The 12,879-nt window shown below is 43.4% G+C and overlaps 1 protein-coding gene across 3 annotated transcripts in view; it reads left to right on the top strand.

Annotated features, from left to right (window-relative positions):
• CENPN (centromere protein N) overlaps positions 1-12,879 on the top strand; it is a 29,744-nt gene that overhangs the window by 744 nt on the left and 16,121 nt on the right. The window contains exons 1-6 of one of the 3 annotated variants that reach the window (XM_075940012.1): positions 775-911; positions 2,570-2,674; positions 3,254-3,299; positions 7,447-7,506; positions 9,787-9,863; positions 12,092-12,262. In XM_075940012.1, the coding sequence (XP_075796127.1) occupies positions 2,630-2,674; positions 3,254-3,299; positions 7,447-7,506; positions 9,787-9,863; positions 12,092-12,262 (399 nt within the window). In that variant the 5' untranslated portion in view covers positions 775-911; positions 2,570-2,629. Of the gene's footprint in view, positions 1-730; positions 912-2,569; positions 2,675-3,253; positions 3,300-7,446; positions 7,507-9,786; positions 9,864-12,091; positions 12,263-12,879 lie in introns of those variants that run through there. The other 2 variants (XM_006122673.3, XM_006122675.3) reach the window with 2 other exon arrangements.

Genomic DNA, 12,879 nt, shown 5'->3' with positions numbered 1-12,879 from the left:
AGCTCTGCTCAGGTGGTGGTGTGGGGCTGTCTCTATAAGTGAGGCAGCGGCTTGGCAGAATCTGCTGCAAGAACTCAGATGTGTCTGAACCAGGGATGTAAACAAAAAAAACACAAACACATTAACCGTGTAATCAGTCAAAACTTTGTCGGTTACACGGTTCACCAGAGATGTAGGGATAGGGAGGGAAGGATGCTGCAGAGGTCCCCTCCAACGCTGAGCTCTTGGGTGCTGCTCCTCTCCTGGGGTCTTGGCAGCTGGCCCTGCCATCAGCAAGCTCCCAGTAGCTAGCTCTCACTGTTGGCAAACTCCTGGCAGCTGAGTTTAACTGTTAACAGAAACTGCTAAGCTGATTAAATGGTTAAACTTTTACATCCCTAAATGAACACTGTGGAGAATCCATCACTGGTGGGAGATGGCCAGTTTTAGAGCAGCGTGGGTGATGACTCCATTGGCTAGAACAGGGACAATTTCTGTGTCTGGTAGACTTAAGATGTGACTGATGTGATACTTCCTCAAAGGAGCAGAAATGTCCTAAGTGTTAGAAATAAGCTGGTGTTTATGAGGAAGGTAAGGACAGCCACATTGAGTCAGACAATATAGCATTGCTCTGTCTCGAACAGTGGCCAACACCAGAGCTTCAGAGGGAGTTCACAGTACAGACCATTTGGAATGACGTGCCATCTTCCCTTGTCATTGGCTCATAATGCTGTAATACTGCTTTTTAAAGTGGCTTCACAATGGATGAGACAGTTGCTGAGTATATCAGAAGGACTGTGCTGAAAATCCCTCGCCGTGAAATCATGGAAATGCTAACAATATGGGACTTCCTCTCCAAGACACAGCTACAAACCATAAATGTGCATCATACGAAGGAAAGAATTTCCCAAGAAGTGGTTACACTTTGTGAGGTGATAACATCCATTGTAAATGATCTGACTGTCTGTCTGAAATATTTTCATTATATGGATTTAGCCTCTATGGTCTGGACTTCCATAGTCTGGCAACATCTGTGGTCCAGCATCCCCATGGGTGTTCTGGGGCTGGAGCACTCATGCGGAAAAGCTGAGCCCTGTGCTCAGCAACTCCTCTGCCCTTCCAGAGCTCTGCAACTAGCTCATTTACAGTGCTCAAGCTCAGAGAGAGAGGAAGGAGCAGAGAGAGGGATGCTTGGGAGAAGAGGCAAGATGACTGTGGAGACCTATGGCTAGGAGTCAGGAGCACAGCTTTGCAGCTAGTGGGATGGGCCAGGACTGCAGCTTGGCTGCAGTGGCACATGGTCCTGGGGCTCCTCAGCCACCCTGCCTCTTCCCCAAGCGCTCCCTGTCCCTCAACTTGCAGTCCCCGCTTGGTCAATGCCGGCCCCTCTGATTCCACCAAAGCAGAGCCCCACAACCAGTAGCACCCGAGGGGCCAGCATTGACCTTCCCAGTCCAGCAGGTTCCCTGGTTTGGAATGGGTCAGGTTCTAAGGGTGCCAGGAAGGTACAACCTGTACTTGCATAGTAGAATGACACACTGGAAGCATGTATTGGTATTTTTCTACTATTTGAAACATTTGTTTATGGATAGCAGGCTTCAAACTAATAAAAGAAAGTTCTTCCTCACACAGCGCAGAGTAAACCTGTGGAACTCCTTACCATAGGAGGCTGTAAAGGCTAGGACTATAACAGAGTTTAAAAAGAGGGGAGGAGGTTAAGAGTTCACGTGCTCCTCCGTTCCCAGGCCAATCAGGGTCTGTGGGTGGCAAAATCTCTTGGCCCCACACTTTCTATTTGAGTGCCTGTCCCTTCTGGGGCTGTCCATGAGCACTTCAGAAATTGGCAAAGTGGACCCCTTTCAAAAATTATTTCCTGGTCCTGGTTTTAGAGCCTGCTATTGTTAAATCTTTGAGTAATTGCTGTTCTTTATTGGCACAGGGTAGATTCTAGCCTTTCAGTAAGGATGGAGCTGTTCTGTAGTTAATTTCAATTTGTGATTCTGAACGTTAAACATAAACAATTCTATTTGGACATTAAATGAAGTAACTTCCTCTGCCAGATTTGTTTTCACTTCCTGTAAAGTAAAATCTCTTCTGGCTTTGCACTAATGGGTTTTAATGGAGCTTTGGCATATGTAGTAATAAGCTGTTAGGGATATAACGCTGCTTGTGATAATGTTCCTTACTTGAGGCCAGGTAGACAATTTTATTTGCATGGACAGACTGCTGGGTTGTCCTATGGAGTCTCAATTATCTTAATTTACCTTAAACTCTACTGTTGATTGCATAGTTCCAAAGGTATTGGAATCTCATGGTTCCACAGATATTTTATCTGTAGTAAAACCTTTGTTATCCAGCACTCTGTTAACCAGAAAACTTTAACTGGTATTGCCCCCAGCCACGATACTGTCACATCTTCAGGTGCACAGACATGGCTTGATTTACCATGATTGGCTTAACAGTTTTTTATTTAAGAAGTACTAATCATCTTTAACTCAAAATAGAAATGTGAGACCAACTGCCTCACACTACAAAACTACGAATATTAAAAACTTGAGTTTTACTATTACTGTCCATTGGTTTTTCCTAGGTTCGTGGGACCTCAGACAACCGGAATTTTTAGATAATCGGAATGCCCTAATCACGGAGCATGTTGGATAACACAGGTTTTACTGTATTGATATACAAGCTTCAGGTGCAAACCAAAAAGACTTGGAGAGTGCCATAAATAGCATTCATATACTACTTTTTTGGAATAATAAATGCCAGCCTTAAAATAGCAAGGGTGTGTTGTAAACATTTCTTTACCTATGTTCTTTGGGTATCTGAGATTCTTCAGATGGCATGAATTTTTAAAAACTAAATAAAATTGATGGAAAGTAAATCATAGTTCACCTTTTACTTGGTTTGGGCAATGAAATACCAGTTACTTTCTCTTCAGTTTATAATAGTCTAATTAATTTCTCTTACTAATTGTTTAAATTGCCATCTCTGCAGAGGGGAGTTCATAAATCCACTCAACTAGTTTTCTTTTAGAAAAATTAAAAAAACATTTGAAGTAGTGAGTTTGGCAAAACTTTCTCTTGACTGCTCTTTGGGACAGTGATTTTGTCTTTCTGTGTTTAGAAAGTGCCTAGCATCTTGTGGCCATTAATGCAATCTAAGTAATTTTGACAATACCTTAATTCTGAGGCTAAAATTGCAGTTTTAATGAAATGTTATGAAGAATTCCAGCTCTGCATTTCACTTTGCACTTGTAAATATTTTCTTGCAGGAAAACTGTGCTGGTATCAAGCAAGCAGCCATCCTAGACATGATTTGTAAGTTTAAAAATACCCTTTCTTTATATTTTGTCTGACATTATCAAATAACTTTTAATTAATAGAATTGCTTTTATGAGATATATTGGTATGTTAAGAACAAGAATGGCCATACTGGGTCACACCAAAGGTCCATCTAACCCAGTATCCTGTCTTCTGACAGTAGCCAATGTCAGGTGTCCCAGAGGGCATGAACGGAATAGGTAATCAAATGATTCGTCCCATTCCCAGTTTCTGCATAAGTCAGAATTTTAGAGGATACACAGACAGCCGTGGTCAGGGATATAACCTCTGATAGCACTGATGGACCTTTTCTCCATTAACTTATCTAATTATTTTTTTAACTCAGTTTTATTTTTGGCCTTTAGAACATCCCCAATCAATGAGTTCCATAAGTTGACTGCATTATATGAAATACTTTCTTATGTGTTTTTAAAACTGTTGCCTATTGATTTCATTGGGTGAAACCTGGTTCTTGGGATATGTGTAGTGATAAATGACTTGTTTGTATTTACTTCCTCACACCATACATTATTTTATGGACCTCTATCATAGCCTTAGTCATCTCTTTTTCTGAGCTGAACAATTACCGTCTGTGTTTCATCTTTTCTGGCATTGGAGTTTTTCCATGCCCTTAATCGTTTTTGTTACCCTATTATATATCTTTTCCAGTTGTAATATCTTCTTTGAGACCGGGATGACCAGAACTGCATGCAGTATTCAAAGTATGGATGTGTAATGGATTCTATGGTGGCATTATGGGATTTTTTGCCTTATCCCTTTCTCAATACAGTAAAACTCCAGTGGTCCAGCATCCAATGGTCCGCATTCCTGATGGTCCGGCACCATCGGGAACCCAGAAGTGCTCCGGGCAGGTGGACAATTGGAGCTGCTCTACCCCCGGCTTTCCCGATTCAGCCACTGCTGAAACTGACCAGCGGCTGACTCCGGGAAGCCCAGACCCCTCAGAGCCCCCCCCTTCCGATGGTCCGGCATATTTGATAATCCGGCACCCCCTGGGTCCTAAAGGTGCCAGATTATCAGAAGTTTACTGTAGTTCCTAATGTTGTTAGGTGTCCCCAGGCTGCACGCAGATTTTAACGTGGCAGCGCCGTGTGGAGCCTGGGATCAGCTGGGGACTCCCCCACTGACCCCGGGCTCTGTGCAGCACTGCCGCTTTGAAATTTCGCGAGGAGCAGCTGATCCAGGGCTCCATGCGGCACTGCTGCTTTGAAACATTGTGAGGAGCCTGATGCTGGGCTCCCCATGGCGTTTCAAAGCGGCAGCACTGCACAGAGCTGTTGCTACACTTGAAAAGCAGAGACACCCTATCGACGAATGCATCGACTATTTGATTAGTCAATTATTATATATTTAACATCCCTAGAGTTGTTAGTTTTTCTTCTGTTTTCCTCAGTAGCATTTGACTTCTAATTTATAATTTGCATTTTACCTCAAATTGCCTAATGTACTCAGGTGACTGGTGGTGGTGGTGTGTAGTATGGAAGGATTTGGGGAGTGTGTGTGGTGAGATCTTCTGTTTTTGGAGGGAGTTGAAGGGGTGTGCATTTACTTTGAGCCTCAGTTATGGTATTTTTAAATAGTTTTCATGCAGCCTGCAGACCTTTCATTTTGTGACTATTCCTTTTAATTTTCACTTAAGTAGCTTTCTCATTTTTGTGTAGCTCTGCTTTCTAAAGTTAAATGCTGTTGTAGTGAACTTTTTTGGTATTCCATGACACCCTACTCTGCTCCAAAGATATTAAAAATAATTATAATATGGTTGCTATTACTGAGTGGTTCTCTTGAACAAGGTCCTGTTTTCCACTTATCAATTACGTAAATAATTGCTCCTCCCCTTGTGGTTGCAGAACTACTGCAAGAGGCAGTCGTTGACCTATTTTGCCTTTTTTATATTAAAATTCTAGCAAATCAACAAACCATGTTTGCTCTATATGTTATCTGACTAGAGATGACTAATTCTGTACCACAGTGAAGTTATAGATAAAATCTAAGACTTTTCTTCCTAAATTTATAACAAACTTTGTTTCTTGTATGATCGGCACACTAAAAACAATATTGTTTTGAAACTGAGTATTAAAATTTAATTCTGACAGCAGCATATGACAGAACTATCATGTTCTAATAATCCTAGGGAACTCTAAATTCAACATAACTATAGTTTGAGTATTAGAATTGTATAACTTTTGTTCTATGTGGAAAATAGAAATTTTGGAATATTTTAATCTTAATTTTTTTTGTTCGTAGCTGTTTGCCAACTTATAAGTACATGGAGTTATAAAGTACATGGAGTTATAAATAAATAGGAATCTCTCAAGCCTATCTTTTTTTTTTCTTCTGTAATTGCTCCAAATGATGTAACCCCATCATTAGTTAGGAAAGATGTTTGGTAAGTGTGAGGGAACGTACAAAGGGGAGGGTCCAGCTTCCCAGGGGTTAGAGAGCCTCTGGGACCAGCTAGCTCTGTCCCACTTCACCTGCAACCAATGCCATGCTTGGAGGAAAGAAAAAAGGAAGGAGCCTGGCTCAGTTTAGGGCTGACTACATTGTTGAACTGGGCTCCTGCCTCTTTGCCAAAGGACATGAAACAACCTGTCTGCTGGGCACCACAGCAGCAAGAAAGCCCCTACCTCTCTGGGAAAAGGGGTCATCTACTGAGAAGCCCCACCTAAGGAGAATCTAGATTCTTGGGGCTACATCCAAAACTTAAGGACCTGAGAGTAGTTTGGAGTTTCTAGGCCATGAGTGCAGGTTCTGGTGCCCCCCTTTTTTTGCCTGCTTTCTCCACAAACTAGCCACTGAGCTGCTCAGCTACCAGAGCGTGGTCACAGTAAGTTGCTTGTAATCCTCTTTTAAAAACGTGAATTTGAAGGTTACCTCTTCATGAATTTGTTATATTTTGGTTAACTATGTAATGCTTCTCTTATGAAGATGATTTGTAGACTAGAAGGTAAGGATGTTAAAGGTTTATTTATATAAACATGTAACCACTTAGATTTTTAGAGGTTATGCATTTTCACACAGGGGAGTAGGCGGGAGCCACTGCTCCTCCCGTCCCTCTTCCCCCATGGGTACAAACTCCCCAATTGTTAGGATTAACTGATGAGTCCAGGTGTATCAGTTAATTGTGTAAATGCGTGCACACTAATGTCCCTATTAGAAGCTAGCTGTAGTTTAGGGTGGTCGTCTTCATTAGGAGTCTTAGTTTTGTTTGGTTTTTAAATACAGTAAAACTCTGATGGTCCGGCATCAGATGGTCTGGCACTCGTGATGGTCCAGCACCATCAGGAACCCGGAAGTGCTCCGGGCAGCCGGACCATTGAAGCTGCTCTGCCCCCAGCTTCCCCAATTCAGCCGCTGCTAAAACTGACCAGCGGCTGAATCAAAGAAGCCGGGGGCAGAGCAGCTGGGGTTCTGCCGGGTAGGTCCCATAGCGCTGCCCCTCGGGGCTGCGGGACCAACCCGGCAGCACCCCAGCTGTCCCCAATTCAGCAGCTGCTGAAACTGACCAGCGGCTGACTCCAGGAATCCCGGGGCAGAGCAGCTCTCCCTCGGGCTTCCTGGAGTCAGCCGCTGATCCCAAGTCAGCCGCTGCTGATACTGGACACCTGGGGTAGAGAAGCTGCCGGGTTGGTCCAGTAGCACTGAGGAGCGGCGCTGTGGGACCAACCCGGCAGCACCCCAGCTGCTATGCCCCAGGCGTCCCCAAGAGCAGCTTGGGTGCTGCCCGATTGGTCTTGCTGCGCCAAGGTTCGGCACTACCGGACCAACCAGGCAGTTCTCCAGCTGCTCTGCTGCAGGCGTCCCCGATTCAGCCACTGCAGAAACTGTCCAGCATCAGCTGAATCAGGGACACCTGGGGCAGAGCTGGACTATCGGAAGGGGGCTATGAAGAGTCTGGGGTGGCATTCCCCCTACCCCATTCCACCCCAGACCCCTCATAGCCCCCCCCTTCCAATAGTCTGGCATATTTGATAATCCAGCACCCCCTGGGTCCTAAAGGTGCCAGATTATCGGAAGTTTACTGTATAAGGACAATCTTTGAAAGAGATCTGATGTCAGTAGTTTACTCAAAACATTTATGTCCATTGTTAACTACACCATTGGACAACTTTTATCTCCCCAGACAATCATACCTATCCGAACAAGAAAGTTTGGACTGTTTACCAAATGACCAGAGTAGCAGGTAGGTAAAGATCTTTCTCTGAAGATACCATCTCTACAGACTTCTCACTTGCATAAAAGGTCCTTCGTTTTGATATTTTACGTACTCCCCTTTTCTCTCCTTCCCCAGAAAATTCCTGAGTTTTGTAAAAGCTATTTGATTTGTATTGATTCCACCACCACCCTCAATTTTGGGCCATTCAAGTACAGTCATTCCCCGAGTTACGCGGATCCGACTTATGTTACAAACAGGGCTTTTCTCGCCCCGGAGGACGGGAGCGGCAGGACGCCCAGATGAGCCGCGGTCCCGCCGCCCCCGTCCTCCGGGGCGAGAAAAGCTGCTCCCCGTCTCCCTGGTCTGCTGGTCAGACCAGGGAGACGCGGAGCAAAGCCTCGGAGGCCGCCCGCAGCGGGACAGCCGCGGCGCACCTGGGCTGTCCTGCTGCGGGCGTCCTCCACGGCTTTGCTCCCCGTCTCCCTGGTCTGACCAGCAGACCAGGGAGACGGCGAGCAAAGCCTCGGAGGCTGCCCGCAGCGGTACAGCTGCGGCGCTTCTGGGCTGTCCCGCTGCGGGCGTCCTCCGCGGCTTTGCTCCGCGTCTCCCTGGTCTGCTGGGGGGGGGGGCGCAGCTAGTGCCCCCTCCCCCCCAGCAGACTAGGCTTTTCTGCCCACGACGCCTGGGGTAAAGCAGCTGGGGCGCTGCTGGGTTGGTCCCGCAGCGCCGCTCCTCGGCGCTACTGGACCAACCCGGCAGCACCCCAGCTGCTCTGCCCCAGGCATCCTGATTCAGCCGCTGCTGTTCAGTTTCAGCAGCAGCTGACTTGAGGACGCCTGGGGTTCTTAAGTTGAATCTGTATGTAAGTCAGAACTGGCATCCAGATTCAGCCGCTGTTGAAACTGATCAGTTTCAGCAGCGGCTGAATCTGGATGCCAGTTCCGACTTACATACAGATTCAACTTAAGAACAATCCTACAGTCCCTATCTTGTATGTAACCCGGGGACTGCCTGTACATGAAAATACTGATTTTATGTTAATAAAATTGAATATATTATGTTAGGAAGATGTTTTTAAACAAATTGGTCTGTTAGGGTGAGACAGTGTAAGGGAGGATATACACTGAGTGATTAGGCAACAAAATGGGAAATTAAATTTAATGTGGATAAGTGTAAAGTAATGCACATCGGGGGAAAAAGCCCCAACTATACGTACAGTATGATGGGGGCTAATTTGGCTACAACAAATCAGGAAAGAGATCTTGGAGTTATTGTGGACAGTTCTCTGAAAACTTCCACACAGTGTGCAGCGGCGGTCAAAAAGGCAAATACGATGCTAGGAATTATTAGGAAAGGGATAGAAAATAAGACCCAGAATATCTTACTGCCCCTGTAAAAAACTATGGTACGCCCACATCTTGAATACTGTGTACAGATGTGGTCTCCTCACCTCAAAAAAGATATTTTGGCCTTCAAAAGGATTCAGAAAAAGGCAACAAAAATGATTAGGGGTTTGGAACGGGTCCCATATGAGGAGAGGTTAAAGCGACTGGGACTTTTCAGTTTAGAAAAGAGGAGACTGAGGGGGGATATGATAGAGGTCTATAAAATCATGAGTGGTGTGGAGAGGGCCGATAAAGAAAAGTTATTTATTAGTTCCCTAATAGAAGAACTAGAGGACACCAAATGAAATTAATGGGTAGCAGGTTTAAAACTAATAAAAGAAAGTTCTTCACACAGCATGTAGTCAACCTGTGGAACTCCTTGCCATAGGAGGCTGTGAAGGCTAGGACTATAACAGAGTTTAAAGAGAAGCTAGATAATTTCATGGAGGTTAGGTCCATAAAAGACTATTAGCCAGGGTATAAAATGGTGTCCTTGTCCTCTGTTTGTCAGAGGCTGGAGAGAGATGGCAGGAGACAAATCGCTTGATCATTGTCTTCGGTCCACCCTCTCTGGGGCACCTGGTGCTGGCCACTGTCAGCAGACAGGATACTGGGCTAGAAGGACCTTTGGTCTGACCCAGTACAGCCGTTCTTATGTTCTTATACATACGCATGTATGCATATGTCAGCGCTCACGTCCTAAAAAAGAAGTGCTGAAACTGCCCAAGCCCAGCTCCCCATTTAGGAAAGAGATTAAATTGATATTGTTCTAATGGTTACAATAAAATAAACTTTTAAATTCTTGTATCAATGCTATTTCAATGTAATACCCTTTTTCTATGACAGACTGTGCAAATTATTTATAATATACTGTAGTTATAATTTTGTGGTTACAATAAGTGATACATTTTCTTGTTTACAGGTGAAGAAACAGATTCTCTTAACTTGGCAGACTTCAAATACAAATTTAAGAGAAGTCTTCAGACAGCTCTGAAAAATGTAAGAAAACTACAGTAAATGAGTTGTATCTTTAATTTAAATTGTTGACTCTTATAAAGTGTTTTGGAAAGTAATTCTTGATCTGTTCCTGATTTTTAAACTTTGATTAATTCTGTTGATTGCTGGAGTCAAGGGATGGGGGATTGCATTTGAAATACCAAGAAGAAATTATATGTGCTTCCACAGTAGTAGTGTGTTCACCTTCAGACTTGCTTTTTTTCTGGTTGAGAGGGGAGTGAAAAATGGCAGAGTTCTGTCTTAAAATATAGTCAAAACCTTCAGAAGGGTAGCCGAGTTAGTCTGGAACAGGAAAAACTTAAAAAACAACAAATAGCCTGGTAGTTTAAGACTGTTAAAGACTAACAAAACATGTAGGTAGTGTCATGAGCTTTCGTGGCCATAGCCACTTCTTCAGATGCAACACTCGGGTCATCTGAAGAAATGGGCTGTGCCCATAAAAGCTCATAACATGTACATGTTTTGTTAATCCTTAAAGTGCTACCAAATTTTGTTTGTTTGTTTTAATATAGTGTTACCCATTTTCAGGTTTCAGAGAAATCAAATTGTGTTTCTGGCTCTTTATACTGTCAGTATTAAATAACACTCTTATCTACTGGCTAATCATAATGGAAAACAAGTTTGAGCCTATACCTCAGAAAAAATATAAACTAGACAAATATAGCTGAATCGGGCTTCAAAAGCATTGCTCAGTACAAAAATGGAATTTTGTTCATATAGGCCAGAAGAGTGCAGTATTTCAGGACAAATACATTTGAGATTTTAAAGCTTGAGTATTCTTGTGACCTAAATAATTGACGTGGTTCAAATGTATCAATCAGTGTGCCAACTCAATTAACTAATATATGAATAAATGTGTCTGACAAAACAATCTGTGTAGAATTTGGAGTAACCATATAATTTTTTTTACCAATGAGCAGAAAATGGGATAAAAGTGGCTGGTGCATACACAATTTTGAAGTTTGCAACAGTAATAAAATTGGAGTTAGAAATAGTAAGCTGTTCTTTCACCTGGTCTCTAGATTATGCTTCTGTTTGTTGTATCAAGTGGGAATATTTTCTGTGGTTTTGGAGTTTTGCCCCAGATATTGTCTTATATTTTGGTGAAATATTATATTGTTTAGTACAGCGATTCCCAAAGTAGGTCACAATCCAGTTTTAATGAGGTTGACTTACTAGTACTCACTTAGACTTCCTGGTGCCAGAACTCCACTGCCCAGGGTCAAAACTGAAGCCAAACCCAACTGTCCAGTCCCCCGCTACTCCTCTGACTCTCCTGGGCCCTTGCAGATATGGTGCTGGGTGGGGGAACTGGCTTTTAAGCCAGCTTCTCCCAGCTCCTGCTTTCTTCCCTCCCCTCCCCTCCCCCCGCTGCCTCTCTCTGATAGAGGCAACAAGGATCTGGGGGGAGCGTCTAGTTGAATCGACTGTCCGATAAGCATATGCTGATCAGATGGTCGACTAGTTGCTTACATCCCTAGTATGTGACCCAAGGGAACTACTCAAGGCTATCAACAGTGAATCTATATGAGAAATTGTTTATTAATAGAATATATATTCCTCTTCATCATTCTATTAAACATTGTCACTATTGAAAAGGGTTACTGCTTCTTTAATAGACCCAAAGTATTGTGAGCAGCTGTATTCTTTCTTGCTATAACTGCTGAACAGTTTGCCTGCATTGCAAAGGAGGGAGGGGAAAAATGGCTACAACTGACCAATTGCCTCCTCTCCATTCTTCCCCCATTGGAAGCAGTATAGGAGCTTGACTGGTTTTGCCTGAACTTACAGAGCACCTAGGGAAGGATGGCTTCCCTTTCCCCATACAGCCACTCAGCGTAACTTGGTATGGGTGGGTGAAGCTGAAAACTAATAACCAGTTGAACAGCAACCTGAGTGATACAAAGTATATAGAACAGGGTAGAAAAATTACCCCAAAGCATTGACCGTGGACAAAATCCTCAAATGAAAGGATACTTTCTAAATACTACAAGCCAAATTCTATCTGGGGAAATTAAGTGCAACTCTGTGGAAATTAATGGGATACATTTCTCTTTCATCAGCAGTGGCATACTGCATATTCATGTGTAGTAGCTGAAGCTAATGCATAGACATGGGAACACTTAATCCACACAGTCTTAATTTTGGTGTCTCTCTAATTTAAGTGCCTAATGAAATTGTAGCTTTTCATTATTTTTTTTTCTTATCAGGTGACTATCAACTTCAGAGAATATGAGGATAATGCACTATGGATTCGAATTGCTTGGGGAACACAATATACAAAACCAAACCAGTACAAAGCCACCTATATTGTGTATCACTTGCAAACTCCCTATGTCTTCATTTCCAGTCTTAGGAGCAACTTACCTTTGCTTTGTCAGGTAAAGAACAAATTTTATTGTTACAGATCTCCATTATGTTCCATTTATCAAAAGAGGGCTGTTGAAAGTGTGAGGAAATATAGCACCAGTAAATCTGAAATGTAGTATAATCATTAGATTAGATCCCAAAATGGAGTTCACAGAGCCACAAGCACATACAAAACTTTTGACAGATCAAAGTCAATGTTGATAAATGCAAAGTAATGTTGTATTTATTGGGAAAACATAATCCCAACTATACATATAAAATGAAGTCTAAATTAGCTGTTACCATTCGAGAAAGAGATCTTGGAATCATTGTGGATAGATCTCAGTGTGAAGCAGCAGTCAAAGTGAACAGTGTTGGGAATCATTAAGAAAGGAATAGATAATACGATAAATATCATATTGCCTTTATATAAATCCATGGTACAGTAAAACTCCATTAGTCTGGCATCCAATGCTCCGGGACTCCTGATGGTCCGGCACCATCAGAAACCCAGAAGTGCTGGGGCAGCCGGACAGGCTTCCCCCATTCAGCTGCTGCTGAAACTGACCAGCAGCTGAATCAGGGAAGCCGGAAGCAGAGCAGCTGGGGTGCTGCCTGGTTGGTCCCGTAGCGCTGCCCCTCGGCGCTG

The sequence above is a fragment of the Pelodiscus sinensis genome, chromosome 12, assembly GCF_049634645.1.
Source record: "Pelodiscus sinensis isolate JC-2024 chromosome 12, ASM4963464v1, whole genome shotgun sequence".
Lineage (NCBI taxonomy): Eukaryota > Metazoa > Chordata > Testudines > Trionychidae > Pelodiscus > Pelodiscus sinensis.
The sequence above is the reverse complement of the archived record's forward strand: the minus strand, read 5'-3'. Positions and strand labels throughout refer to the sequence as shown.